The sequence below is a fragment of the Eretmochelys imbricata genome, chromosome 2 (assembly GCF_965152235.1).
Source record: "Eretmochelys imbricata isolate rEreImb1 chromosome 2, rEreImb1.hap1, whole genome shotgun sequence".
In the NCBI taxonomy this organism is placed as follows: Eukaryota; Metazoa; Chordata; order Testudines; family Cheloniidae; genus Eretmochelys; species Eretmochelys imbricata.
The window spans coordinates 235,781,168-235,808,032 of record NC_135573.1 but is presented as its reverse complement, the minus strand read 5'-3'; the positions used below and the strand labels follow the sequence as shown (position 1 = coordinate 235,808,032).

Below are 26,865 nucleotides of genomic sequence, written 5' to 3'. Positions count from 1 at the left end.
TGGGGAACTGTCCTCACAGCAGAGGGCCCACACACAGCTAGCTCATTCCCTTCTCTTAAGCCCCAGACTAAATATTTAAGGGTTAAGTAGTGGATAGAGACTTCTACCATTAGGCTCTTTGCATAGTGGTGGACTTCTATTTCTGGCCACCCCTAGTCCTGGACCAGAAACAGATATTACTTAATGAAGGATTTGCAATAACCTACTAAAGACTTTAACCAGAGAAAGCATTTTCTGCTGAGGAAGATAGAATAAAATGCTTGGCACCATTATTCTCACATGCTCGGGTTTTTGACTATTGCAACATCTCTAGGTTGTGTAGGGAAATACTTAATACCCTAGAAACTGCTCCTAAAGGCACCAAGAACTTTAAAATAAAATCAAAGATTGAGAGATTTCTATTAATACTTATTTTTAAGCACATACCAGCATTCACAAACCATGTGAACAAATACATGTTATTATTAGCCATGAAACTGCTCCTGTTGCGAGGGGTAAAACACTCAGGGTAATCTCTAATGTCAACATACTTTATTTTCTCATTTAGAAGTTACTGTGGACAGCTCTCTGCTTGCTGATATTTGGTGGCTTTGTTATCATGCACTAATTCTAAAGTGGGACTCCCCAGGCATCTGAGTGTAGATTATCCTCTTCCTGCATTTGCATCAAAGCTAAAATGTTTGCCCAAAACTAAAGGGTTTTTTCATTCCCTTGGTTCTGTGATCATCGTTTGTTTGTTATAAGTCTAGATTTCTCTTTCTCATCTGAACTGAACTTTCAACAAGAAGGGTCAGAAGATAAGCAGGCTTAAACTGGAATCAAATCCAAAGGCTGCTTGTATAAGCTGGCCGCAGAGCTAATACTAGTAACTGTAGCAACCTGCATGGAACTTGGGAGGAGGAACTCAGGTTGCAGGATGGAAGAGTCTGGAAGAGGAATCAGGAAGTTAGTCTGTATGCATGTGGCTTGAGTGCTTACAGCAGCATCTCTGTGAATAGTTCTCTTTATAAAGAGACAATTTAGTTTTACAAGCATGGAGTCCTTTCATGGTACAACCCAGCATGTAGTACATGAAACAAAAACTTGTGGGGGTGGGGTAAATGTACCTACTTTAACTAGAAAGAAAAGCAACTACTTATTTCATTATTATCATTATTGATCAGTCTTATTAATGATTTAAAAAATAAAAAGCCAATCTGATTCTAGCCCAGGAGTGTTTTAGACTATTGGTAATGCGCTGTTGGGGATCTTGCAAGCAACACATTTCTGCAACAATGTCAGAACTAAGATGAACCTTGATTGCAGGTGCCTCTTTAGAGGACTGTGAAAGTGCAATGCTTCTAATCCCCTGCTGTCCTTGTTCAGGCCCCAGTCCTGTAAACACCTAAGCAGGTGCTTCACTTAACGGAAATCAGTCAGACTACTCACTGTAGAAAAAAGCTAAGCACACGTGTAAATATTTGTAGGACTGGCACCTAACAGAAGAAAGGAATTATCTGCACTATGTTTTATAATAAAAATATAAAAAAAATATACAATGTAGAGTCTATGCTTTCAGTGGTGAGCTGCAGATGAAGTTGAACAGCTTCCTACACAGCCTTAAACACAAAACTGGTAATAACAAACACAGAACTTCCTGTGACACATTAGCCAACAAAGAACTAAGCACGGCTGCTAGGAGCAGATGTAGGCTGTGGGACTCTGCCGCATCAGCACTTGCACCATCCCTTTCCCAAACTGGCTTACCTCCAGGAGAAACTCTTTGTTTTTCTCATTCATTTCCTTGCCTTCATTTTTCCCTTTGTTTGCCAGGTAGAAATTCTGATTAAAATACAAGAAGTTGATGTTGAACAGAAAAGACAAAGAATATAAATGAACAGATCACATCATTATTCAGCCTTTCTGTATTGTGCACTGAGCTAGACGGTATGAGGCAGGTAGCCAAGTATTGCTCTTCAAATCTCATTACAGGAAACCTTCCCCAAAGCTGCCTGTTGGAGTTTATATGTCAATTTCTCAATCTAAAATTCATTTTACCCATATACCCCTACACCCCACCCCAACCCCTTACTTGAAAAAAATGTGGCTCAAGTCTTGATTTTGTTTGGCTGCTTTTCTGGGTCAGTGGGTTTGATTTTATTTTTTCAATTTGAACACTGTCCGAGCTTCCTAGAGGTGGGCGTTACAGAACATGATTGAGGGTCATGCAGCAGATTAGTATGTGATGAAGAAAAATGTAGTGCCAGGAACTGAATGCACAATTTTCTAGCAATCAATGTTTATGGTGTGCATTGCTTCAGAAATGGAGCTGCGCATGTGCCACAGATCTTTATTATTTAGTAACAAGTGTTTGGACACAGTCGATTTTACAGAGTTCCTTACTTCTACATTTGTATGTTGCATTTTTTCACCATCCAGGAAAGTACTTTTTGTCCAAGGAGTCCTTTGAAGGCCAAGGGGTTATTTTGCATACTTGTTGACAGACGCTGTACACCACCACATCTAGCATCAAACTCAGTGTTTGAGACTTGGGCCTAAACTTTGAAACAACGCCTCCACCACTGTGGGTGCAAGTATCCTCACCTGGAATTGCACCCATTCAGAAGCCTATATGCCTAGACAATGTAGCTGTGCTGTCTAAAGGGGTACAGTTGCAGACACAAGTAGTTGGACCCACATTTAACTGTAGACTCGAAACTGTATCTGGAGTTGTGAAGGTCAGGATCATGCTCTGGTAAAAACCAAGGCCCAAATCTGTTGGCAGCTTCTAAACCTAAAGGCCTGCTGACTTGAAACCAAAGCAGGGAAATAACAATGTTTATAAATAGTCCCTTTGGCTTTGGTTGAATTATGAATAAGGTAAATTGTTTGCTTTGTGGCCCCTATCCTGCAAACAAAACCTGTTTCATCCAGGTAGAATTCTGCCACATTTTTTGAAAGCTGGCTACCTAAAATTACTCTCCTAAATCCAGCGTAAAGAGTGTGATTTTTTTTTTCTCTTTTCCCTATTCCCCCCAAAACCCACCAACAGTTCCCATTGACTTCAGTGAGACTTCTGTGTCCTCAATAGTTCTGACAGTCAGATGACATATTTACATGCAGATTTGTCCTAGAAATCAACAAAGGCCAAAATGTGTCATGGATCTGCAATGTCTTTTTTCTCTTTTGGTGACATTTGCCAGTTAAAGGAGGAACATATTGTGGTTATAAAAAGCAATGTAACCAAACTCCACCTTCATGTGCAAGCAGGTAATTGGAGATGACTGCCACCAGGCAGCCCAGAGAGAAATCGGGGAACCCAGCTTGACCATGTAACCACATCTTCCTCCTCAAGCAGCATTTTGCACACAGTTTTGTGGGAGAGCAGGGCTTGTTCAAGATGGTTTATTTTTTCAGGGAGACCCCAGGAACAACACTTATTTTTAAAAAGTGACCTTAAAATGCACAATATCAAACAAGCAAGCCTAAAAGCACCATCAGCCACACCTCGTCCTACGCTCCTGCCATGGCCACAGCAATGATTAAACAAAAAAATGAAAGACACTGGAACATTCAAAACTGGGCTATTTTCTACTAGAAACAAAATGGAGCTCAGACTCAGGATTCCCAGAAGTAGGAAAGACTAGACTGGCTACTAGCTGCCTGAGCACATGGCTAATCTGTAGTTCATAGTCCAGGGCTAGATTAAAGTAAATACATGAGTCTAGAGAGGTTGTGGGCAACCTGCGGCCTGCAGGTTGCTCATGGCCCATCAGGGTAATCCGTTGGCGAGCCGCCAGACAGTTTATTTACATTTGCACGGCCGCCTGCAGCTCCCAGTGCCTGCGGTTCGCTGTTCCCAGCCAATGGGAGTTGTGGGAAGCGGCATGAGCCGCAGGGATGTGCTGGCCACCACTTCCCACAGCTCCCATTGGCCGGGAATGGCAAACCAGAGCCACTGGGAGCTGCAGACGGCTGTGCAAATGTCAAAAAACTGTCTGTTGGTCTGCCAGTGGATTATCCTGACAAGTCGCGTGTGGCCTGTGGGCAGCAGGTTGCCCACCACTGGTTTAGGGCCACAGCTCCTGGAATCCCATGATTACACTGGAATCTCTGCTTTCATTTGGAAATATGTGCATTTCTAGCCCTTTTGGTTGTTAAAAAAAAAAAAAGCCTTGAAAATGTGTCCTGAGTGTGGCTGGAGCCGTGATGCCTGCCTGAGTCTGCAGATAGCCTGAAACAACAGCTCTGATGAGGTGAAGTACCACATTCATCTCAGTGCAGTTGCTAATCAGACAACTCCTGCTTTGAGCAGAGAACTCTGTGGTGCCATGCAATCATAGCTCTGCTGCGCTGGTGTTGGCAGGAGCCCCGCCCACAAAGGGGAAACGTTGAAAACCAAGCAGGGAATATAGCAGAACAAGTCCCATGACGACTTTTCTTGGCTGGGTGGGGGTTCCCCTTCAGGTAGGATGGACTGTAGTCCACACAAAGTTAGATTGTTGGGTAAATTGAAGCTTCCTCCTTCTCTGGACCAACACGGAGCTTCAGGAGGACCTCACTAACCCAGCAAAAGGCTCTAGTGTGGGGGCCTTTGTCACTATCAGCTCAGCAGGGAAGGGACCATAGGAAACCCCAGTGTGTGATTAGGGCCCTGGATTGTCTCAGTCTGGCCCTGTTATAGCCACCAATGCACAGATTCAGAATGACGCTGATGGCCTTAATGAGACCACAAAGGTCCTCTTACTATGCGTGATTTACATTAGAGCATCTGGCATTTATTTAGGGAAAACAGACCACCCTGTGCCTACAGTCAGCAGTAGAAAGAGAATTTCAGTAATGACAACCAGGTGGCATCACGCATAAGGCTGCTTCTTGTCAGTGCAGGAGGGTTTTGCCACCCAACCCTATGCTACACAGATGTATCATTTCATCTTTCCCTTGCCAACATGCATTTCATTTATTATGGTTCACCTCTTGTATGTCCTTCTATTCCTGAAATCTGACAGTATATGACCTTTATTATCCTTCAATGGATTAGGCCCAGGGGAGGAGACTGCATACTGCACTTGCTATATCTGTATCACTGTGTGGTCTACCACTGATCAGAATGCCATTCATCATGTGCTAGGGGACCACGTGTCCACAATAGGTCATTCCAAGTTCAATAGTCAAAGGTCATATTAAAAGACAAACTGTTTCCCTTCTGCAAAGACCCTGGGGGAGAAGTGTGTCAGGGTTGGGAGAGTCAGGCCATTAATGTGAATGCTGCCTAGATTTGCTGGAGAGCTCTCTCCATATACACACAAACCTCCCAAGCATGAATATTTCTATTGTTTGCAAAGGAGGATGTGTCTATCTGTGATAGGGAACTGAGACTCCTTAACAGATGGAGTGATTCTCTGGGAATACAACACAAGAACATGCATGTACATAAGGGGGCAGAGTTACAGTATACAAGTAACATTAACTTTGCCCCCCTCTCCCAACTTTCAGATTCTGCTTTTTGAAGCCTTTGTGTTCATGTAATAGTTATTTTTGATGTAACAGCCCAGTCCCCCCTCACCACCGAAGAAAGATAAAATAAATAAATTCTGGTATGTAGAATGCTATATCATGCACAAGATGCACACTCAGCGAAGCAAGGCCACATCAGGCTATACATCACTGAACACGGTAGGGAATGAGGCAAGGTTCCAAAAGGTCTATGCTCCCGGAAGTTCTTCTACACACACCTGCATATGAACTCACAAATTGCTCTCCACTCTCATAGCCATGCGAACACATAGCCAAGAGAGTGATGAGCAAATGACATCAGAAATTACCTATGTGCAGTGCCAACAGAAAGTTAAATAATCTTTATTGGCTTTAAAAAAAAAAATGCAAGGGAGAGCACAAAGATAGCCTTTAAACCATTACAAAAATCAACCAAATCTAAAAGAAAAGGAGTACTTGTGGCACCTTAGAGACTAACCAATTTATTTGAGCATAAGCTTTCGCGAGCTACAGCTCACTTCATCGGATGCATACTGTGGAAAGTTTAGAAGATCTTATTATATACACACAAAGCATGAAAAAAATACCTCCTCCCACCCCACTCTCCTGCTGGTAATAGCTTATCTAAAGTGATCACTCTCCTTACAATGTGTATGATAATCAAGGTGGGCCATTTCCAGCACAAATCCAGGTTTTCTCACCCCCCCCCCCACACACACAAACTCACTCTCCTGCTGGTAATAGCTTATCCAAAGTGACCACTCTCCTTACATTGTGTATGATAATCAAGGTGGGCCATTTCCAGCACAAATCCAGGGTTCAAACAAGAACGTCTGGTGGGGGGGGGTAGGAAAAAACAAGGTGAAATAGGCTACCTTGCATAATGACTAAGCCACTCCCAGTCTCTATTCAAGCCTAAGTTAATTGTATCCAATTTGCAAATGAATTCCAATTCAGCAGTTTCTCGCTGGAGTCTGGATTTGAAGTTTTTTTGTTGTAAAATAGCGACTTTCATGTCTGTAATCACGTGACCAGAGAGATTGAAGTGTTCTCCGACTGGTTTATGAATGTTATAATTCTTGACATCTGATTTGTGTTCATTTATTCTTTTACGTAGAGACTGTCCAGTTTGACCAATGTACATGGCAGAGGGGCATTGCTGGCACATGACCACTGGTGGGTATTGTAGTTGTAAGAATGCTTGATAGAGATCTTGTAGGTGTCTGTCTCTGTCTGAGGGGTTGGAGCAAATGCGGTTGTATCGCAGAGCTTGGCTGTAGACGCTGGATCGTGTGGTGTGGTCAGGGTGAAAGCTGGAGGCACGTAGGTAGGAATAGCGGTCAGTAGGTTTCTGGTATAGGGTGGTGTTTATGTGGCCATAGTTTATTAGCACTGGAGTGTCAAGGAAGTGGATCTCTTGTGTGGACTGGACCAGGCTGAGGTTGATGGTGGGATGGAAATTGTTGAAATCATGGTGGAATTCCTCAAGGGCTTCTTTTCCATGGGTCCAGATGATGAAGATGTCATCAATATAGCGCAAGTAGAGTAGGGGCGTTAGGGGACAAGAGCTGAGGAAGCGTTGTTCTAAATCAGCCATAAAAATGTTGGCATACTGTGGGGCCATGTGGGTACCCATAGCAGTGCTGCTGATCTGAAGGTATACATTGTCCCCAAATGTAAAATAGTTATGGGTAAGGACAAAGTCACAAAGTTCAGCCACCAGGTTAGCCGGGACATTATCGGGGATAGTGTTCTTGACGGCTTGTAGTCCATCTTTGTGGAATGTTGGTGTAGAGGGCTTCTACATCCATAGTGGCCAGGATGGTGTTATGAGGAAGATCACCAATGGATTGTAGTTTCTTCAGGAAGTCAGTGGTGTCTCGAAGGTAGCTGGGAGTGCTGGTAGCATAGGGCCTGAGGAGGGAGTCTACATAGCCAGACAATCCTGCTGTCAGGGTGCCAATGCCTGAGATGACGGGGCGCCCAGGATTTCCAGGTTTATGGATCTTGGGTAGTAGATAGAATATCCCAGATTGGGGTTCCAGGGGTGTGTCTGTGCAGATTTGATCTTGTGCTTTTTCAGGGAGTTTCTTGAGCAAATGCTGTAGTTGCTTTTGGTAACTCTCAGTGGGATCAGAGGGTAATGGCTTGTAGAAAGTGGTGTTGGAGAGCTGCCAAGCAGCCTCTTGTTCATATTCCGACCTATTCATGATGACAACAGCACCTCCTTTGTCAGCCTTTTTGATTATGATGTCAGAGTTGTTTCTGAGGCTGTGGATGGCATTGTGTTCCGCACGGCTGAGGTTATGGGGCAAGTGATGCTGCTTTTCCACAATTTCAGCCCATGCACGTCAGAGGAAGCACTCTATGTAGAAGTCCAGTCTGCTGTTTCGACCTTCAGGAGGAGTCCACCTAGAATCCTTCTTTTTGTAGTGTTGGTAGGGAGGTCTCTGTGGATTAGTATATTGTTCAGAGGTATGTTGGAAATATTCCTTGAGTCGGACACGTCGAAAATAGGATTCCAGGTCACCACAGAACTGTATCATGTTCGTGGGGGTGGAGGGGCATTACCCTCTGATCCCACTGAGAGTTACCAAAAGAAACTACAGCATTTGCTCAAGAAACTCTCTGAAAAAGCACAAGATCAAATCTGCACAGACACACCCCTGGAACCCCGACCTGGGATATTCTATCTACTACCCAAGATCCATAAACCTGGAAATCCTGGGTGCCCCATCATCTCAGGCATTGGCACCCTGACAGCAGGATTGTCTGGCTATGTAGACTCCCTCCTCAGGCCCTATGCTACCAGCACTTCCAGCTACCTTTGAGACACCACTGACTTCCTGAAGAAACTACAATCCATTGGTGATCTTCCTCATAACACCATCCTGGCCACTATGGATGCAGAAGCCCTCTACACCAACATTCCACACAAAGATGGACTACAAGCCGTCAAGAACACTATCCCCGATAATGTCCCGGCTAACCTGGTGGCTGAACTTTGTGACTTTGTCCTTACCCATAACTATTTTACATTTGGGGACAATGTATACCTTCAGATCAGCAGCACTGCTATGGGTACCCACATGGCCCCACAGTATGCCAACATTTTTATGGCTGATTTAGAACAACGCTTCCTCAGCTCTTGTCCCCTAACGCCCCTACTCTACTTGCGCTATATTGATGACATCTTCATCATCTGGACCCATGGAAAAGAAGCCCTTGAGGAATTCCACCATGATTTCAACAATTTCCATCCCACCATCAACCTCAGCCTGGTCCAGTCCACACAAGAGATCCACTTCCTTGACACTCCAGTGCTAATAAACTATGGCCACATAAACACCACCCTATACCAGAAACCTACTGACCGCTATTCCTACCTACGTGCCTCCAGCTTTCACCCTGACCACACCACACGATCCAGCGTCTACAGCCAAGCTCTGCGATACAACCGCATTTGCTCCAACCCCTCAGACAGAGACAGACACCTACAAGATCTCTATCAAGCATTCTTACAACTACAATACCCACCTGCTGAAGTGAAGAAACAGACTGATAGAGCCAGAAGAGTTCCCAGAAGTCACCTACTACAGGACAGGCCTAACAAAGAAAATAACAGAACGCCACTAGCTGTCACCTTCAGCCCCCAACTGAAACTTCTCCAACGCATTATTAAGGATCTACAACCTATCCTGAAGGATGACCCAACACTCTCACAAATCTTGGGAGACAGGCCAGTCCTTGCCTACAGACAGCCCCCGAACCTGAAGCAAATAGTCACCAGCAACCACATACCACCACAACAGAACCACTAACCCAGGAACCTATCCTTGCAACAAAGCCCGTTGCCAACTGTGCCCACATATCTATTCAGGGGACACCATCACAGGGCCTAATAACATCAGCCACACTATCAGAGGCTCGTTCACCTGCACATCCACCAATGTGATATATGCCATCATGTGCCAGCAATGCCCCTCTGCCATGTACATTGGTCAAACTGGACAGTCTCTACGTAAAAGAGTAAATGGACACAAATCAGATGTCAAGAATTATTACATTCATAAACCTGTTGGAGAACACTTCAATCTCTCTGGTCACGCGATTACAGACGTGAAAGTCGCTATTTTACAACAAAAAAACTTCAAATCCAGACTCCAGCGAGAAACTGCTGAATTGGAATTCATTTGCAAATTGGATACAATTAACTTAGGCTTGAATAGAGACTGGGAGTGGCTTAGTCATTATGCAAGGTAGCCTATTTCCCCTTGCTTTTTCCTGCTCCCCGCCCCCAGACGTTCGTGTTAAACCCTGGATTTGTGCTGGAAATGGCCCACCTTGATTATCATACACAATGTAAGGAGAGTGGTCACTTTGGATAAGCTATTACCAGCAGGAGAGTGAGTTTGTGTGTGTGTGGCGGGGGGGGTGAGAAAACTTGGATTTGTGCTGGAAATGGCCCAACTTGATTATCATACACATTGTAAGGAGAGTGATCACTTTAGATAAGCTATTACCAGCAGGAGAGTGGGGTGGGAGGAGGTATTTTTTTCATGCTTTGTGTGTATATAATAAGATCTTCTAAACTTTCCACAGTATGCATCCGATGAAGTGAGCTGTAGCTCACGAAAGCTTATGCTCAAATAAATTGGTTAGTCTCTAAGATGCCACAAGTACTCCTTTTCTTTTTGCGAATACAGACTAACACGGCTGTTACTCTGAAACGAACCAAATCTAAATGGATTTTCCGCAGTCCACAAAGTGGCATATGTCTAACCTAGGGATTAGTTCTATACCAAATGAGAAGTCTGTACCAAAATCAGAAACATCAGAGCTGTTCAAAAGAAAGACTAATATTATTTTTAATATTAACAAAAGTGGCTTTTGTTTTTTGTCTTTGATAGCACAAAATCTTACTCACTTGAAAATGGCTGGACTGTTTTGGTCAGACTTTCCAAAACGGAGACCAAGAGATGGTCAAAGTTATAAGCAACTGAAAGGTTTCAGAGTAACAGCCGTGTTAGTCTGTATTCGCAAAAAGAAAAGGAGTACTTGTGGCACCTTAGAGACTAACGAATTTATTTGAGCATGAGCTTTCGTGAGCTACAGCTCACTTCATCAGATGAGTCCCTTTTAGAATGAGCTACTTATATAACTTAAAGGCAACTTAAACTATAGGCACAAAATGAATTAAAATAAAGCTGTGTTCAGCAACTCCCTGCTACAGTATCTGGTCTGTGTGTTCAAGTCATATTGACTGTATACTAAAGCAATGATGTGCTGTAGTGCAGATGGTGTTTTTCATAATCCTAAATCAGACTGTATCTGCACAGCCCTATCACTTCGAAGATCACAAACACGAATCTGGAGAAGCCAGCAGCAGCTTAAATCAAAGCTAAGTAGGGTCCAGGAAACTAATCTTCAAACTTGGCTTCCATCATATTGTTTAACAAAGTTACTGCGGCCCATCTTCTATATTCTAGGATAGACTCTCCTCCACTTCTGTTAGCGAATGGGAGAACAGGTGGTAAGTGAGAAAGATTCATAAATATTAAATTCTTCTAAGAAAAAAGCAGCAATAGGAATGCAAGTGCCTAAAAATAGTATGTACACAAAACATTAAATTGTATAAAGTCTGTTCTTGTGTTATGATCCCAGAAAAATAAGACCATTTGTTTGAGGGACACTGTCAATTTAAAAATCATGCTCCTGTCTAAAACATTCTTACCTGCTATTGGGACATATAACAACTAACAGCAGGTACTGGGCAAAACCACTTCTCTATTTTCTGTTTGCTTGTGCATTTGACTGCACTCAGTGTATAGTCAATTTCACTCTTGTTTGTGCGGGTCTTTCACATGACAGCAGAGGAGAGAAAAACAAATTTAGAAAATAGGAATCAGATTGTAAAGCCAGATTGTAAAGGCATTAGCAGAGGGACAGGTGTAGTACCTGCCTGAAACTATTAAACTTTAATGGACTAAATTTAAAGTTCAGTGTCCCTTAAGTGGACATTTGCCTGCTACAGTGAGACACCACCTTCTCTGGACATAGATATTCATGCACGGAATTCTTCATGGTTATTAAATTATTTGGAATTCTTACACCACCTCTTAATTTTACCTTTAGTTTTAGTATCGCTGTTCTAGTTTAACCCCTCAGATGTCATCCCTTGGACAGAAACAGGAGTCCATAATTCAGGACACAGGCACCAACTCACAGGGCTCTGATAGGTGTAGCTGTCTCCCCTAGCTTACCAGTGGTAGTAGAACAGAAGCACAGAGCAGCCACTATTTGAAGCACATTGTGTAAATACTTTCAATCAGTTTTACAAAACCAAAAGGGAATGTGCACAATTTGATCCACAGGGCCTGATTCTTTCTCATTTACAGCAGTGCAAATCAGGAGATCAAAACAGGTAGAAGAGAAGAATCAAGACCAGAGAGTGTTTCAAAAACAAGAGATTAACATTTTGGTTTGTGAGTTTAACATCAGCTACCCTGGGGGAATGATCTAACCCAAATGTATGAAACAAAAGCATTTCCAGGAGGGTTTTTTCCCTCCCATATTACAGTCTTCCTCGGGTCATTATTATTCTCTAGGCTCTTTGAATTTTAGTGTCAATGCCAGATAGCCTGTTTTTTTACTATTTTCCCCCAAAACGTCAGCCTAGCATCATTGCAGCTGCATTACAGAGTGATTTCAGTCTTTCAGATGTTAAGGTGGTCTTCTTTGTGTGCATGCAACCCAATATGTGTTAATATTCCAGCCTTTAGTCATGGGCTTCTGACCTTCCATCTCAATAACTGAGTCACTGCCGCAGATTCATGGAGCAGCCTCTTAATGTGATTTCCATTGCACAGTAAATTATATCACAAATGGGTGAGCGTGATGATGTGCACATCCTCATGAAAGAGTGGAGATCTGAAGATGAAAGCCCTATTTTGTAAGTAAGTATATTATAGAAACAAAGCGAAGGATAAATGCTGGAAAGGACCTATATTGTATAACTCACTAACTTTTGTCAATGGCTGCTAGCATTAGCTGGATAGCATGTAGGTGGCAAATGTGTAAGGGATAACATCCTTCCCCCAAAAAATATATAAACCCAATTAATCTTTAGATGAAGGCATGTTTAATAGTTTAGAAGCATGTTTAATAAGTTATTGTAAGTGCTTACATAACTTGCATGTGAACTGTGTCATGTTTCTCTCTAGTGGCTGATCCACAGAGGATAACAGCCTACTACTAGTACCAGCTAATGGAGCTTCTCCTTTAGCTCAAGTTGGAGAGGTCCATGCTGCAGTGCTGATGGTCTTGTGTTCAAACACTGTTTCTGATCTGCATTCGTCTTTACATCTGAGCCGTGTGTTTACCCAATAGCTTTCACCATTGCTCCCTGCAATGAAGCTACACAATTGGGGAACTGAAGGTCTCATTTTTAGCAGTGTAGACAAGGCCTACGAATATACTACAGAGGAAAAGCTCTCTTGTGTGTTTTTTCCTTGTTACTGAAACCACAGATTTGTTTTTTCTCATTTAGAACTGGCTGAACTAAAGCCAATAAAACCTCTAGCATGCATAGTGTAAACTAACCCACATCATTTTAAAGTATTTTGCCAATATCACGTTACCTTACCTGGGGATTTTTGAACACAGCATATTTTTCATTTTTTTCCAAAAACAGAACCTTATTTTCACTGTCCCGGGTCCAGTCTGATAAGACTTCAACAACATTTTCATGGTCTTCAAAAAACCTTTCTACAGAGACAAGAAAGGTCAGCGTAAGATAAACACACACTCCAGAGGCAGCAGACAGAAAGTCCTGTCTCGGAATATAACCATTATCTTACGTTCATTCAAGAAGTCAGAGCCCTGCAGTCCCTTCCTGTGCAGAGAAGGGAGCCTCACCTCACAGAAGAGGTGGAGTGTGAAAGGGCAAGGCAACTCTGTAGCATGTAGCTCTGGCATCCCCTTGGTGCTAGCTCCATGTGTAGGATATAGCACATGTGTTAGGGGGCACGGCTAGCCAGGTTGGGGCTGTAGTTAGTACAGCTGCTCTGTATCGAGTGTTTTATAACGGGCATGAAGTAAGTTGTGAAACTGAACACAGATTAATGCCTGCAGAGCCAGCATTAACTTGCCATGCCCTGCACAAGCCTTTTATCCTTGTTTCCAAAGCTCTGATTGCTGACGGCGTCTTTCTACGTCTCTGAACGGACACTGCAAGGAGTGGTACAAATGCTGTGCCACTGGGTGCGCTTGGGCATCCTTGTCCCTAAGCAGCTAGGTCAGGGTGCAGCAAACCTCTGCAGGTTCCCCAAGAGCACTCTTGCTCTACTTTCAATAGCCCTTGGTGACCCCATTCTTCAGACAACTTGGACTGTACTGATGCGGGAGGCGATGAGGAAGCACATTCTGATGGCCTTTTCTAGTGTTTCGTACCCTTCTCAGACCCTCCTTCAATCCCTCAAGTGGAAGGGTACGATACAGTCCATCAACACTCAGTTCTGACGATTTAACAACTGTGTGCTTTCAGACGTTACAGAGGCTCAGCTGGGGAGCCTGTCTCAATGTACTCAGTTGTTCCTCAGCAACACAAAGCACTGTAATACTTTTAATAAAGCCACTGACAATGTAAACCACTGTATAATTACAGGTAAGGAACAGAAGGGTAAATTGTGTCCTAAAAGATATGAATGTAACTTGGAAATAACTTTCAAAACAGTGGCCCTAGCACTAATCCCAGCCACAAGGACAGTACAGAGGAATATAGTCGCCTCTAAACCGGGGTACAAGTTCATTATGTGGTTAAATTGCTCTGTTGCAAAATACAGCCCAATGTAAACAGTACCACAGTAAAGCCACAGAAAACCTTCATGAAATTTTTCAATATGCAATTTATCTGAAGGAATAGCTCATTTCATTTACATACAGTCTTACATAAAAACATACGTACAGTACTCTACCAAAGATGTTCTGATACACGAATAGCTTGGACTCTTTTTGGAATATTTACTCACTAATTTGAAACGTTGGCTTCTTGGGCTTGCTACTCAAAGTAATATTTAAAAAGGCTACATTAGAACTCTCATGCAGGGAAATGACATAGAAGAGTATAGTTTCTTTGTACAAATGTTAAGATTAGAGCTGGCCAAAACATGGGAATTCCAGTTCACGGGAAATTTCAGGTCCATTCCAAATTGGAACCAAAACAAATTTTTCTAAATTTCCCATGAAACAGATACCTGAAAAAAACTGCTTTGTTCCCTGAGAACCTGACAGCTGCTAAATGAAAATAGCAGTGTGAAACTTACCAGAATGTCATTTTTACTCAGCAGCTGCCAGGTCTCCCAGGGCTCTGGCTCCAGGGCCGCCCCACCATGCAGACTGCTCTGGGCTGGGGACCCCCCAGCTTCCAGACTCCCAGCCCTATTGGCTTCCTGGGGAGCCAGCTGGGTCAGGAGTCTTGAACCCTGGAGTCCCTGATCCCAGGCAGTCCACAGGGCAGGGCTGCCCCAGAGCTGCAGACCCTGGGAACCTCTCCCCAGGCTTCCAGGCTGTCTGTGGAGCTGTAAGCTGATCCTCAGTTGAAGCCAGGGTTCATCCCAGGGCTGGCTTCTGGCTCCATGGCAAGGATCCTAGCCTGGCATGGCAGGGCTGCCCCAGAGCACTGCACCCTGGAAGACTGGGTTTGTTGGAAGCTGGGCAAGTTGGCAGATTATGGGAACCTGCCTGGTTCACTGCGAGTTTACTGAACTCAAGATCTTTCTGTGAAGCATTTTGGGTTCAATGAAGTGTCATTTTCTGATGAAAACCTATTGTAGTCCAGTAAGTCTGCTTAATCAGAATGTTAATGGTACTATTTTAATCCTGTGAACAAATGTACAAGGGGGAATAAACAGCAGACTGCATTTTAAAACATTTGAAGAGAATTAACGAAACCTCTTTCTGCTACAGTATATTTCACACCAGGGGAAACAGAAGACCTCCTGACACATACTGCTCCATCCAACCCAAAATACCCTTCTACAAATGATTAAACTTTATATCCAGCTCACTTGGTCCAGAAGATAGGGCAGTGCAGTGAAATTCAAGAGACTTCAGTACTATTCCTGCCTTTGCCACTGACCTGCTGTATGACCTTGGGCAAGTCATTTCTCCTGACAGTTTCTATCCTTCTACTTAGATGGTAAGATCTTATGTGCAGGGGCTGGGACAGTCTCTTTTTACATTAGTACAACGCCAAAAATGATGGGGCTCTAAATACAGCTGGGACTTCTAATTGCTACTATACAACAAATAATTTCTATTTCTTTAAAATGTCTGAACACCAATCCTAATTTCTTTCCCTGTGTTTTCCCCAATATCTTCTGCCTCTGGCTATAAGGCAGGGGATTCAAAATGGCATTTCAGATCATACAAACACATAGGTAAACACCATGGTCCAATGGTTATAGTAGTTCAGGAAAGAATTTGGCCCTATGCTGCCATCCAGTGTTCAGGGATTTCTATCCAGGTCAGACCAGACCAGAGACAGCAACTTCCCAAAGCAAGGAAACACTCTAAAATTATTCAAAGTGACATCTGTGACATTTCTTGTGCCATTTCCAGTCTCTCTCTAGTTAAGATAAGCAGGTACAGGAGAAGATGGCAATATTGCTTCATGTATCATCTTAATGGGGTAGAAAGAGTGGATAGGCAATTACTTTATCTGCCACTCCCAACAGTAGATGAATATCTCCATGTTCAGAGGCACCCAGACTCTTTTCTAACCATTCACCACATCTGATTTATAGTGCAATAGGATAATTATTCCTGGGACTTTTTTAGTACATGAGGTTGATGTTAACTTTCTTAATAGATTTTCAAATCTGCGTTGGCTTATTATGGCTAGGTGAGTTTATACATTTATCGTTCTAAGGGCCATTTTCAGTTTGCAATTTCTCCAGGGCACTGCCCCACTGGGAGAAGGTCATGGCAGCATTTCTTTCTTCATTAATGCATTTTGAGCATGGCCCAGAGACAGACATTTGTGATAGTCCAGAGGGAAAGAACCTTCCATCCCATTCAGGCCTCGAGGCCTCTTTGAAACCACATTGATTAAATTGTACCCATTTGTGTGAATTCTTACCTAGCTGTTCCCTAGGGGCTCTGAGGTCAGCCGAAGCAGGCACGTTACTCTTTGGGTCATGAGGCACCACCAGCTGAGTGGCAGCCCTACTGAAGAAAAGGAACACTATAGCGTACGTGATCTGTACTTAAAAAAGCAGCCACAGGTGAAGCATATCAGAAATGACTGACATGCTGCTCAGAAATGTTTGCTTAATTACAGCACTAGCTGGCCCAAGCGAGATCGCTCTGGCCAACAGCACTCCACCACTGTACTCTCTCATCTAAGACTTTAGCTGTTTTTTTGGTATAACCATTCAACTGGTTCATTTTGTGTGTGTGTAAAATCTGAATAACGAAAATGGCCGTTAACAGGGAGTCTCCATGGTCTGCTGCACTGAGGTGTGGGAGACGCATTCCCCCAGAGTGACAGAGGCTCAGTACATCACAACACCGCAAAGTTCCACCTACTGGGTGGACTGGTACTTTCTGCATCATTTTGACAGCAGGTAGTGATGGCATTCCTACAATTCAGACAGACTGCTTCAACAGTGATGCCTCCAACACAGAGAGAGAGCCCATAAATGGATACTGGGAGCAGGGAAAACTTAGAAGTATAGTCTCACTTTTAATAATTATCAGTACCATAGAACAAACATACCATAAGCCCAGATAGGCCCTTTGCCCTATGAAACTTACCAATTTGTAGTTCTGGGTATATTTCATACAGACACCAATCCACCTTGCAATCACAGTGGGTTTTCTCAAAGAGGTTGTCTAAAACATCTCGTGCCATCTGCCGTTCATCCACCATCAGGGACTTAGTACTGTTATCATTCATGTGCACCTTGACGACAAGCTGAGTACAGAGTCATATAAAGTCAGTTAATTTCAGCAGAGAATAAAAAGCTAGGCTGGTCAAGAACCTGCTAAAACAGATAAGAAAGATTAAGGCTGAAGGTTATTACAGATTCAAAAGGCACCACGTACTACACTGAACTGGGAAAATAATATATCTTGGGAGCTTGTACATTCTGTTGGCACCAAAGAAAAAGATCTGTTGTAAAAAAAGAAAATTAAACTTTGTATTGGGCGTAACTCAAGGAAAGGTGAAATGGTGCACAGAGAGATCGCAGAATTTCAACTCTAGTCTAGTACAATGAAGGAAAATGCTAGGCAGAATAGCCAAGTACAAAGTGCCCTTAATGAAGACTAGAAAGAAACAGTTACTTATGTAATGGTAATTCTTCAAGATACGATGAAGATCCGTATTCCACTTGGGTGTGCGCATGCCCAGCATGCCGGAGACCGCGGATTTTGCCCGGCAGTACCCATAGAGAAGCGGTGTTCATGCCGCATTGCCATAGCCCCTTCCCCTTCACTTCCTTCACACCGAACACCCACAGACTAGACTTTGATGCAGAGAGGATGGAGGGTGGGTTGTGGAGGACACGTCTGTATCACATCTTGAAGAACCAGGTACAGTAAGTAACCATTGCTTCTTCTTTAAGAAGATGCAGCCATGTATTCCACTTAGGTGACTAACACCCCAGGAGATAGGGCTCAGAGACTACCCGAACAAGCATGGCAGGACCGCCCTGCCGAAACTTGCATCCACCTTGGAAGATGCGGTAATGACATACTGGGTCACAAACGTATGTACGGACAACCAGGTAGCAGCCCTGCTGATGTCCAGTATTGAGATGTCACTGAGGAACGCTACTGCTGTTGCTTGCGCTCTCACAGAACGAGCTCGCGCTCGCTGAGGGGGGGCATAGCCAAAGCTATCTCATAAGCAGTCCTGATAAAGGATTTCATCCATTTAAAGATCGTCTGTGAAGAGAGCATTTGACATGGTCATACGATCTGCATATGAGGTGAAGTGAGGCAAAGCACAAAACTGTTTAGTCCTGTCCAGATAGAAGGCTAGAAATTTTCCTACCCATAAGATCCATTCATTCAGTGTCCTTATCCTTGGTAGTGGACTTAAACCTGCCCTGCTGGGCTCTATTGTTCACTGAGGTTACAACTAGGGAATTTGTGGATGTATGGAAGTAAAAGCTCTCAAATCCCTGCACTAGAATGAAGGAGCATGTCTCCATGCACTTTGCTGCAAGGGGTACCAAAGCCAGTGTGCTCCAGCAGGCTCAAGGAGCACAGCCATCAGAGACTGAGATGTAGGCAGTCTGGCCTAGTAGTCAGAGCAGGAGTCAGGTCAAGTGGGCAGAGCAGGCATCCAGGTTAGGGAACGAAGCCAAGGGTCAGCACCAGAGCCATCAGGGGTCAAGCCAGAGTCTCAGTCAGAAGCCATGGTCAGAGCCAGGACTGGTAGCTGAGGATCGGAGGTGAGGTGTAAGGGCAGGAGGAGAGGCAAGGATCAAGCACAGAACAGGAGCATGGTGGAAACAGGAGTGAAGGCAGGGGTAAGGAGGGAGCCAGGAGCAAAGCAGGAAACAGGAACGGGGTTGGGTGCAAGAGGCAGGCAGAAGCAGGGTCCAATGCAGCCACAACAGGAAAGCACAACAGGAAAGCACCTCTTCCTCCTCCTGGCTTAAATAGCATATCTGGACCAATCTCCAGTCGCCAATGGGCGATTCTCCAATCAGAACTCCCATGGGTGGTGCCTTGGCTGGGGCTAGTAGCTTCTCAGCCCACCAGGTTTAAGTAGCCATGGGGTGAAGGCCAGGATGTGGCAGCTGTCTGGAGACTCCCAGGCCTGAGTTCAAGACCCAGGACATTACATCATCATTAATAGGGAAGATGATTCTCCCAGGGGCAGATGGCTGCAGGATATCCAGTAATTTGCGGGTGTTCTTCTGCAGGAACTCTGCTTGGATACCTAGAGGAAACAGTCATGTGCCACAAAAAATCCTGGTATGCCTTGAAATCCTCTGGAACCAAAGTGGAGGAAGAGCCAGGCAGCATGGAATCATTCGGGAACGAAGATGAAGCAGTTAATTGTGCCAGAGCTGGATTCTGCTCCTGGACTGACTGACCCGGATGGGATGACTCTGGAGGTGCTGCAAGGGGAAGGCTCCCCAGGCCTGGGCCTGTAGCAGATCAATGGTCACCACCACAGACGTGCCTGGAGATCTCGCTTAGAGAGTGAGATGAGGAGCATCCCATAGATTCCATGGAGGCCACTGTTATGGATAGTGCATTGGTGACCACTAGGTGCCAAGTCAAGGGCTCCCATCCTGACGGAGAGACAAGCGCCAATCCTGGTACTCATAGCACTCCATGAATGCCCCCTGATGCAGGTCAGGTGATGGAGAATGAGAGGAAAATGGCATCGAGGTTGGGATCTAAGAGCCCCAGGCTTCCAGGGATAAAGGTGGAGCTAGCTCTGAGGATGCGACCAACTGTTCTGACTTGTCCATAGCCCAGAATGACAAGGCAGCTCGTGCTGATGGCGGAAATGGTACTGGCTGCATCGAGTACTCCTTCATTGTTTGTGGTGTGACGTACTCCATATGTTTTATAGAAATATGCTTATGAGTGTAAATGATGCAACTGGAATATGCTTTATTCAAAAGGTCTCTTGTAAGGTATCATTACAAAGCTTATAATCTACTGAGTGTGTTCATCCTATTCGTATGAATGTATCATTCTTATGTCTAAAACTAGAAATATGAAGTATTACTCTGAGGTCCTACTGTAATTATGTGAAGTGTGGGCCATTAACGGTGGCTTAGAATCTTGATGGCTTCCATTAACTAGGACAATTGGTTGTAAATGGCTCTGTTTACTTGCAGCCTTCCCTTGTTCCTGTGAATCAGCCCAGGAAGAATAGAGGCTTGGGGTCTCACAGGACATGTGAACATGTCACATGATACTGAAATCCATCTTAAAGCTAGTGCTTTTCCTTTTAGAAGGAGGGGTAGAGACCCAGAGAGACAAAAGATTCTGGCCTTGTGCCAAAGATATAAAAGGGGGTGGAACAGAACAAAGGTGGTTCTAGCCATGGGAAATCCCCTAGTTACCACCTGAGCTGGAACACGGACTGTACCAGGGGAAAGGATTGGGCCCAGACTAAGATGGAGTCTAGTCTGTGAAAGAAGGGATAGCTCAGTGGTTTGAGCACTGGCCTGCTAAACCCAGGGTTGTGTGTTCTATCCTTGAGGGGGCCATTTAGGGGATTGGTCCTGCTTTGAGCAGGGGGTTGGACTAGATGACCTCCTGAGGTCCCTTCCAACACTGATATTCTATGACAGAAGCTTATTGGAATGTCTCTGGGGGTGAGATTTACCTGTATTCAGTTTCTTAAATGTATTAGGCTTAGACTTGAGTGTTTTGTTTTATTTTGCTTGGTAACTTACTTTGTTCGGTCTGTTATTATTTGGAACCACTTAAATCCTCCTTTTTATATTTAATAAAATCACCTTTGCTTACTATTGAATCCAGAGTTAGTGATTAATACCTGGGGGAGCAAACAGCTGTGCATATCTCTCTATCAGTATTATAGAGGGTGGACAATTTACGAGTTTACCCTGTATAAGCTTTATACAGACTAAAACAGATTTATTTGGGGTTTGGATCCAATTGGGAACTGGGTGCTGGAGACAGGTAACCTGCTGAGTGGTTTTCGGTTAAAGCCTGGAGCTTTGGGGGCGTGGTTCAGACCTGGGTCTGTGTTGCAGCATGCTAGTGTGTCTGGCTCAACAAGACAGGGTTCTGGAGTCCCAAGCCATCAGAGAAAACGGGCTCAGAGATAATTTCAGCAGAACAGGTGACAGTCCCAAGGGGGTTTCTGTGACCGAACCCATCACATCTGGTAACGGCACCAGTGTTGATCCTGAAGTGTAAGGGACTGGGGCGTAGGCAGCCTTGCCTACTGGTCACAACTGGGCTGAGGTCTGCCCACCAGGGACAGTAGTTGCCGAGCAGGAGTTTGAGGAATCACATGAGTCAAAGTCAGGTTGGAGTCGAAGACCAGAGATCAAACAAAGCCTGGTGTTGCAACAAATTGCAGTCTGTGTGATTGCCCAGGCAACTTCCTGGGGCAACCGTTAGGGTTAAAGAGGGTGTTTGGCCAATCAGAGGGCTGCAGGGTACTGTCGCTCTGGGTTTCTTGGGCAGCACTTCCTGCAGGACCTACTCCCCACGGTGCTCCCTGGCTGTGCCTCTGCATGGCCTCCCAGTGGGAATATCAACTGTTCCAGACTCTGCGGACCCAGGGCCTAGTCCCCAGATCCTTACACCAAGTCAGCAGTGGTACCGAAGTAATTGACGGTGCCATGGTAACACTGGAGGTGCAGGTTGCAGGGATGCTGAAGACTTTTCCAGAGCACTGAGCTTGGCACCAGCTCCACTTCCACTCACTGTGGAAGGGACACATCCAGTTAGAGTGCCAACACTCACAGGTTCAGGAGCCTGTCCAGCCACCAGGGCTATAAAACACAAAGCCTTGGAAAAGTCCTGGACCAAGGGCAAGGCCAGGACAGAAAGGCAGAAAAGGTCTGTTGCCGCCCCAGATGCTACCAGTGTGGAATCAACCGGTGCTGGCATTGCCCTCATCGGCACCAAACTCAATGGATGCCCCAGGGTCAGAACCAGAGTTAACAGTACAGGGTCTCTGACCTCCTTATGAAGTACCAGGGAGTGGTTGACCAGGACCTGTTCCATCCCATGCACCAACATTTACCCCATGCTGATCCACATGTCTTCTGGAGGATCAGTCCCCACATGACCTGGAGGGGCCTTTTCCTCAGCGCACCTGATGGAGAATGACTCCTTCATCTCTTCAAAGAGACGCCAGCTCCAGGATGTGAAGCAGCAGCACTCTCAGAAACCGCTGGCGATCTCCGATCTCATGAGGATCTTCGTGCTGAAGCAGTCCACATAGCCTGTTCGAGCAGGTGTCGCTTCAGACGAAGATCCCACACCACCTGCACCCATTTGGTCAACAATCTGCAAATAGAACACCACTCCTTGACGTGGGCTTCGCCTAGACACAGCCAACATCATGTGTGGGGATCATTGTTGGGGATGGCCCCCACACACGACAGACCAGATTTAGAGGAACTGAAGAGAATCGGGGCAGCATCACCTCATATAGCCAAAAGAGGGGCTACGATCATGAGATGCAAGCATCGGCCCTCTATGGGCAAAATTCTCTGGCTCCGGCGTGCTGGGGTGACACACAACAAATTGGAATACATGACTCCATCTACTCGAAGAAGAATATTGACTTGGATGTTTTAGACTTAAATTAGGAAAAGAATGGAAGAAACCGTGCTATGCCAATCAGCTAACCTGGGTTCATGTGCTGCAATGGTGGATACTAGTACAAGACTGCAATAGACAGATCATCACTTACAGTGATTGACTGCAGAAATCAAAAGAGTTCATTATTCCTCTTGAAGCACTCTTTAAATGACAGAAACAATATGCATGTTTATTGTGAGGGGGAAAAGATTAAAAAATTGCTAAAATATAGAAGTCAGAGAACTGCGAATACACAGTAAGAAGAACAGTCAAGTCATCCACTTGCACTGGAAACAGCAGAACAATTCCCTGCCGGGAACCATATGTTGAAAAATTGGGAGAACTTCTCCCAGTGCTGTAGCTTTAGTAAATACTCATTTTAAAATGTTTGCATACAAGACTCTGCAGCAGAGCAAATCTCTGCTAAAGCAGAGGTAATACCACAGAACTAAGAGCAACCAGGAAAAGTCCATACAGACTTTTGAAAAGAAGGACTTGGAAAAGAGCTCTGTGTAAGCTTGAAAGCTTGCCTCTTTCACTGACACAAGTTGGTCCAATAAAAAATATTACCTCACCCACCTGGCCTTGGAAAAGAAAAGCACATCAAAAAGCTAAACTGTATGTTTGCTCTGATTTCAAACCCCAAAATGTTTTTTCTAAAATAAGGAGCCCAGCAGTGGTGGAGAATATGCAGAAAGTATGTTGGACATGCATAATCTAAAACACGTTTAGGAAACAAGGGAAAGTAATGTCTGGTTCCAGTTCTTTGACTGTTCACAAATATGCCTGCAGTGCTTTACATCATTTTCACAGCTCTACGCCACAAGGTGTTTAAACAGCCTCTTTTTAGAAGTGAAAGAAGATTCTCCCTCTCTAATTTTGTTTTAATTTTCCTTAAACTTCATAGTATGACACTAATTACAGCACAGATGGTATTTAGCAACAGGAAGACCATCAGAGTCTAACTTCTAAAATACTCTGACTTTAAATATTTAATATCTTGCAAAAAACAAAAGATGCAAAATAAATTGTTTGCCCAAAAGGACATCACTTGTTATGCAGGTAAAAGGGATAATATGGACAGCGATTATTAGCAGAGATTTCCCTTAACTTGTCCTCTGGGGAGAGTGTGTGCATCTTTGTGGGAATTGTTTCAATTTAGACACCCCAAAATTCATAGGAGACCTGCACCATGTGTCCACAGGCCCTATAGGCTCTGGTCTCTGGCAGCCTCCTCCCCTCATGCCTTACTCAAACTGGATTGTAAGGGTACAAAGCTGAACAACTGCAGCTCCTGTTGAGTTCAACTGGAATTCTAGGTGCTCCTGAGGGTCAGCCCCTTACTGTACTGCCTATATCTCAAAGTGCCATTAGGGGATTTAGCAATGCAACTCCATTGGAGCGATCTGGCGAAATCCATACACACTGCTTTGGAAAAGTACAGGTTAAAATTTTTGGTATCAGCTTAGGGTGATTGAATAATATTTGGTCATAGGTTCCAATTCCTTAAAACAGATTATAAGGATATGAGCTTTGTTCAGATAATGGAACTACAAATTAAAACCTTTCTCAGTGCTTTCAGAGGTAGAGCGATAGAATATTGTTTCTCCGGTACATGACATAAAGTACGAATACGAGATAGTGCTAAATGTACATTTTAAAATGTACAAAAAATAAAGGAAGGATATGAAGACTAACATTATAAACAACAAAAAGGAGTACTTGTGGCACCTTAGAGACTAACCAATTATAAACAATGTATTACAATGAACTCTGACATACACACATACACACACACACTCAACTGCATGTTAAGTTAGAATTTCAATATTTTAAGTCCTACCTTTTTAACCTTCGCTTCCTTCAGTTTTTCCAATGCAAGTTTAATCTTGTCGGCTTTTGCTTGTGCCTCTAGATCTTCCTGAAATAACAGCAAGATATTCAGTAAGCTTTCTGTTAAATAAATGAACAAAGTGCCATGTTTACATGCAAATACCTGTTCATAGTTATTTATACCAACATCACAAGGCCTATCAAGGGAAACTTCATTGGCACAGGTGCCAGCTACAGGAAATCAATGGACACTGATGGCTTAGCCCCCGTTTGCCCCAGACTTAATTCTGATCCACAAGACAAAGGCTCTCTGTTGCCCAGCCATGGATCTCTTACAGGATAGTGAGATGATTTAGGCAATGCCTCACAGATTGCTGTAGAACATGGAGACAGGTCTCCCCTATGCTCTCATGGAGATAACTAACATACAGTAGGTGTAGTAGTAAGGTCTGAACTGAACTTGTACAAAGAAAAAAGCGATTGCACCTCGGGAGGCAGTCTGGCTGCTGAATGACACAGCATTGTGGACAGTAGCATGGAATAGCAAACTCACTGCCTCTCAATTTATGCCTTTTAGGGCTCAGAGAACACGCATCTCCAGGATCATATTGACCACCTTGTTTGCAACCACGTCATGCACAATTTGAATCCCAAGTCACTGTAACAGCTAGAAGTGCCTGTTTTCCTTTGTGGTTGATATAAAGATTGGGACTGTTTCTCTCCAACATGGACCTTCCAACAGTTCTCCATGCCTTCATCACCTCGCAAGTAGATTATTGTAATGTATCTTTATAAGGGGCTACACTTAGGTTAGTAACCACCTGTGACTTCTGAGATCATGATGGGCTACTAATGCAACACTGAGACCTCGGTTTCCCTCAAGATCCTCTGCCAATTCCCCAAATTCAGGGCTGCCTCTCTTCAGTTTTCCCCCTTCTCCTTGCCCTCAGGGAAGAGTCTCTAATTTGTAGTCACTGGTGATCTTTTCCTACCTCCACGACTTCTTTCTGAAGGGGTGGATGTTTATTGCTATGACAACTGGAGCCAAATCCAGCTTCCAATCAGAAAACATTGGGAGGCAGTTTCTGTCCTAGTGCACTACTGAACATGCTAGATCATCTCAAAGAAAATACTCACTGACTAAGACAGTAAAGCAAACATCCATGTTTAATCAATTCTTTCCCATTCCTTTTGTGCAGTGTTTCCCTCTGGCTCTGACACTGCCATTCAGTTAATAGCAATATATGACAATATTGCATGTGGACAGCAAGCCTCGCAATTAAGAGCACATTAAGATGTTTGCAGCATCTCACATAACGGGAGCACTCAGAACTTCAGCTAGGTCTAGGGAGGCAGGCAGTGTTTTTGTGCAGCTGCATCTGTGACCAGGAGGCCAATTAAGGACGTAACTGTGCTTAGATTCCTTTAGACTATCATCCCCATTTGCTTGCAGAGCGTTGGAGATTTCTGGGAACAGTGGCTGGAGATCTGACATAGCACACAATCTCATAGGAACTCTTTTCATTTGGGGAAAGAAGAGGGTGAAGGAAATGTCTTGCATCCTTCTGTGATGGGGTGTTCATCCCACACAAGGCAGAACAGATTAAATTAAGTTAATTAACCTGATAGACTGTACCTGAGGGGGAGCTAGGGATTGAAAGGCTGATTGATGATGGAGCCCAGTGGAGAAGGAACAGGTGGGGCTGGTATAAAGCCAGGAAGTTGGCAGTGGAAAGGGACTGCAGAGGAAGTAGGTTGCTGTGACGCCTGGGAGTAGGGTGGGGTGGATTTGAGGCTTAAGAGCTAAGTAGTCTGCTGTTATTCCTGGAGAGAGGGGAGCCAGAAGTTGAAGGAAGGAATTCAAGGAAAGAGTAACAGGGTCCGAGGGAAAACAGACCAAAGTTTCTGCACATAGGGTCCCTGGACTGGAACCTAGAGTAGAGGGTGGGCCTAGGTCCCCCTATCAGCCACTGGGAGAAGTGGGGCAGACTAAGCAGTGGAGCAGAAGACTGCTGATACCCCAGAAGGAGAGGACTACAGTGACTGTGCCAGAGAGGCAAGTCATGAAGAGAGGGTATCCTGAGTTGCAGGGAAAGAGGCGCCAGGGAGCGTTAATGAGTGGCAGAAGGGGGTGTTGGACCTGGAAGGAGCTAATCCCTACAGGAGGAGGTGCCCTAGTGGTGAGTAGATCCAGTGACACCTTCCCTAAAGAATTCCTGTTAAGTCCACGCC

The 26,865-nt window shown here is 44.3% G+C and overlaps 1 protein-coding gene across 3 annotated transcripts in view; it reads right to left on the bottom strand.

Moving 5' to 3' along the window:
• APBB1IP (amyloid beta precursor protein binding family B member 1 interacting protein) overlaps positions 1-26,865 on the bottom strand; it is a 107,164-nt gene that overhangs the window by 31,345 nt on the left and 48,954 nt on the right. For all 3 annotated transcript variants that reach the window (XM_077808230.1, XM_077808229.1, XM_077808231.1), the window contains exons 5-8: positions 24,644-24,721; positions 17,293-17,452; positions 13,121-13,242; positions 1,747-1,821 (exon numbers count right to left, since the gene is read on the bottom strand). In XM_077808230.1, coding sequence (XP_077664356.1) covers positions 1,747-1,821; positions 13,121-13,242; positions 17,293-17,452; positions 24,644-24,721 — 435 coding nt within the window. The remainder of the gene's footprint in view (positions 1-1,746; positions 1,822-13,120; positions 13,243-17,292; positions 17,453-24,643; positions 24,722-26,865) is intronic.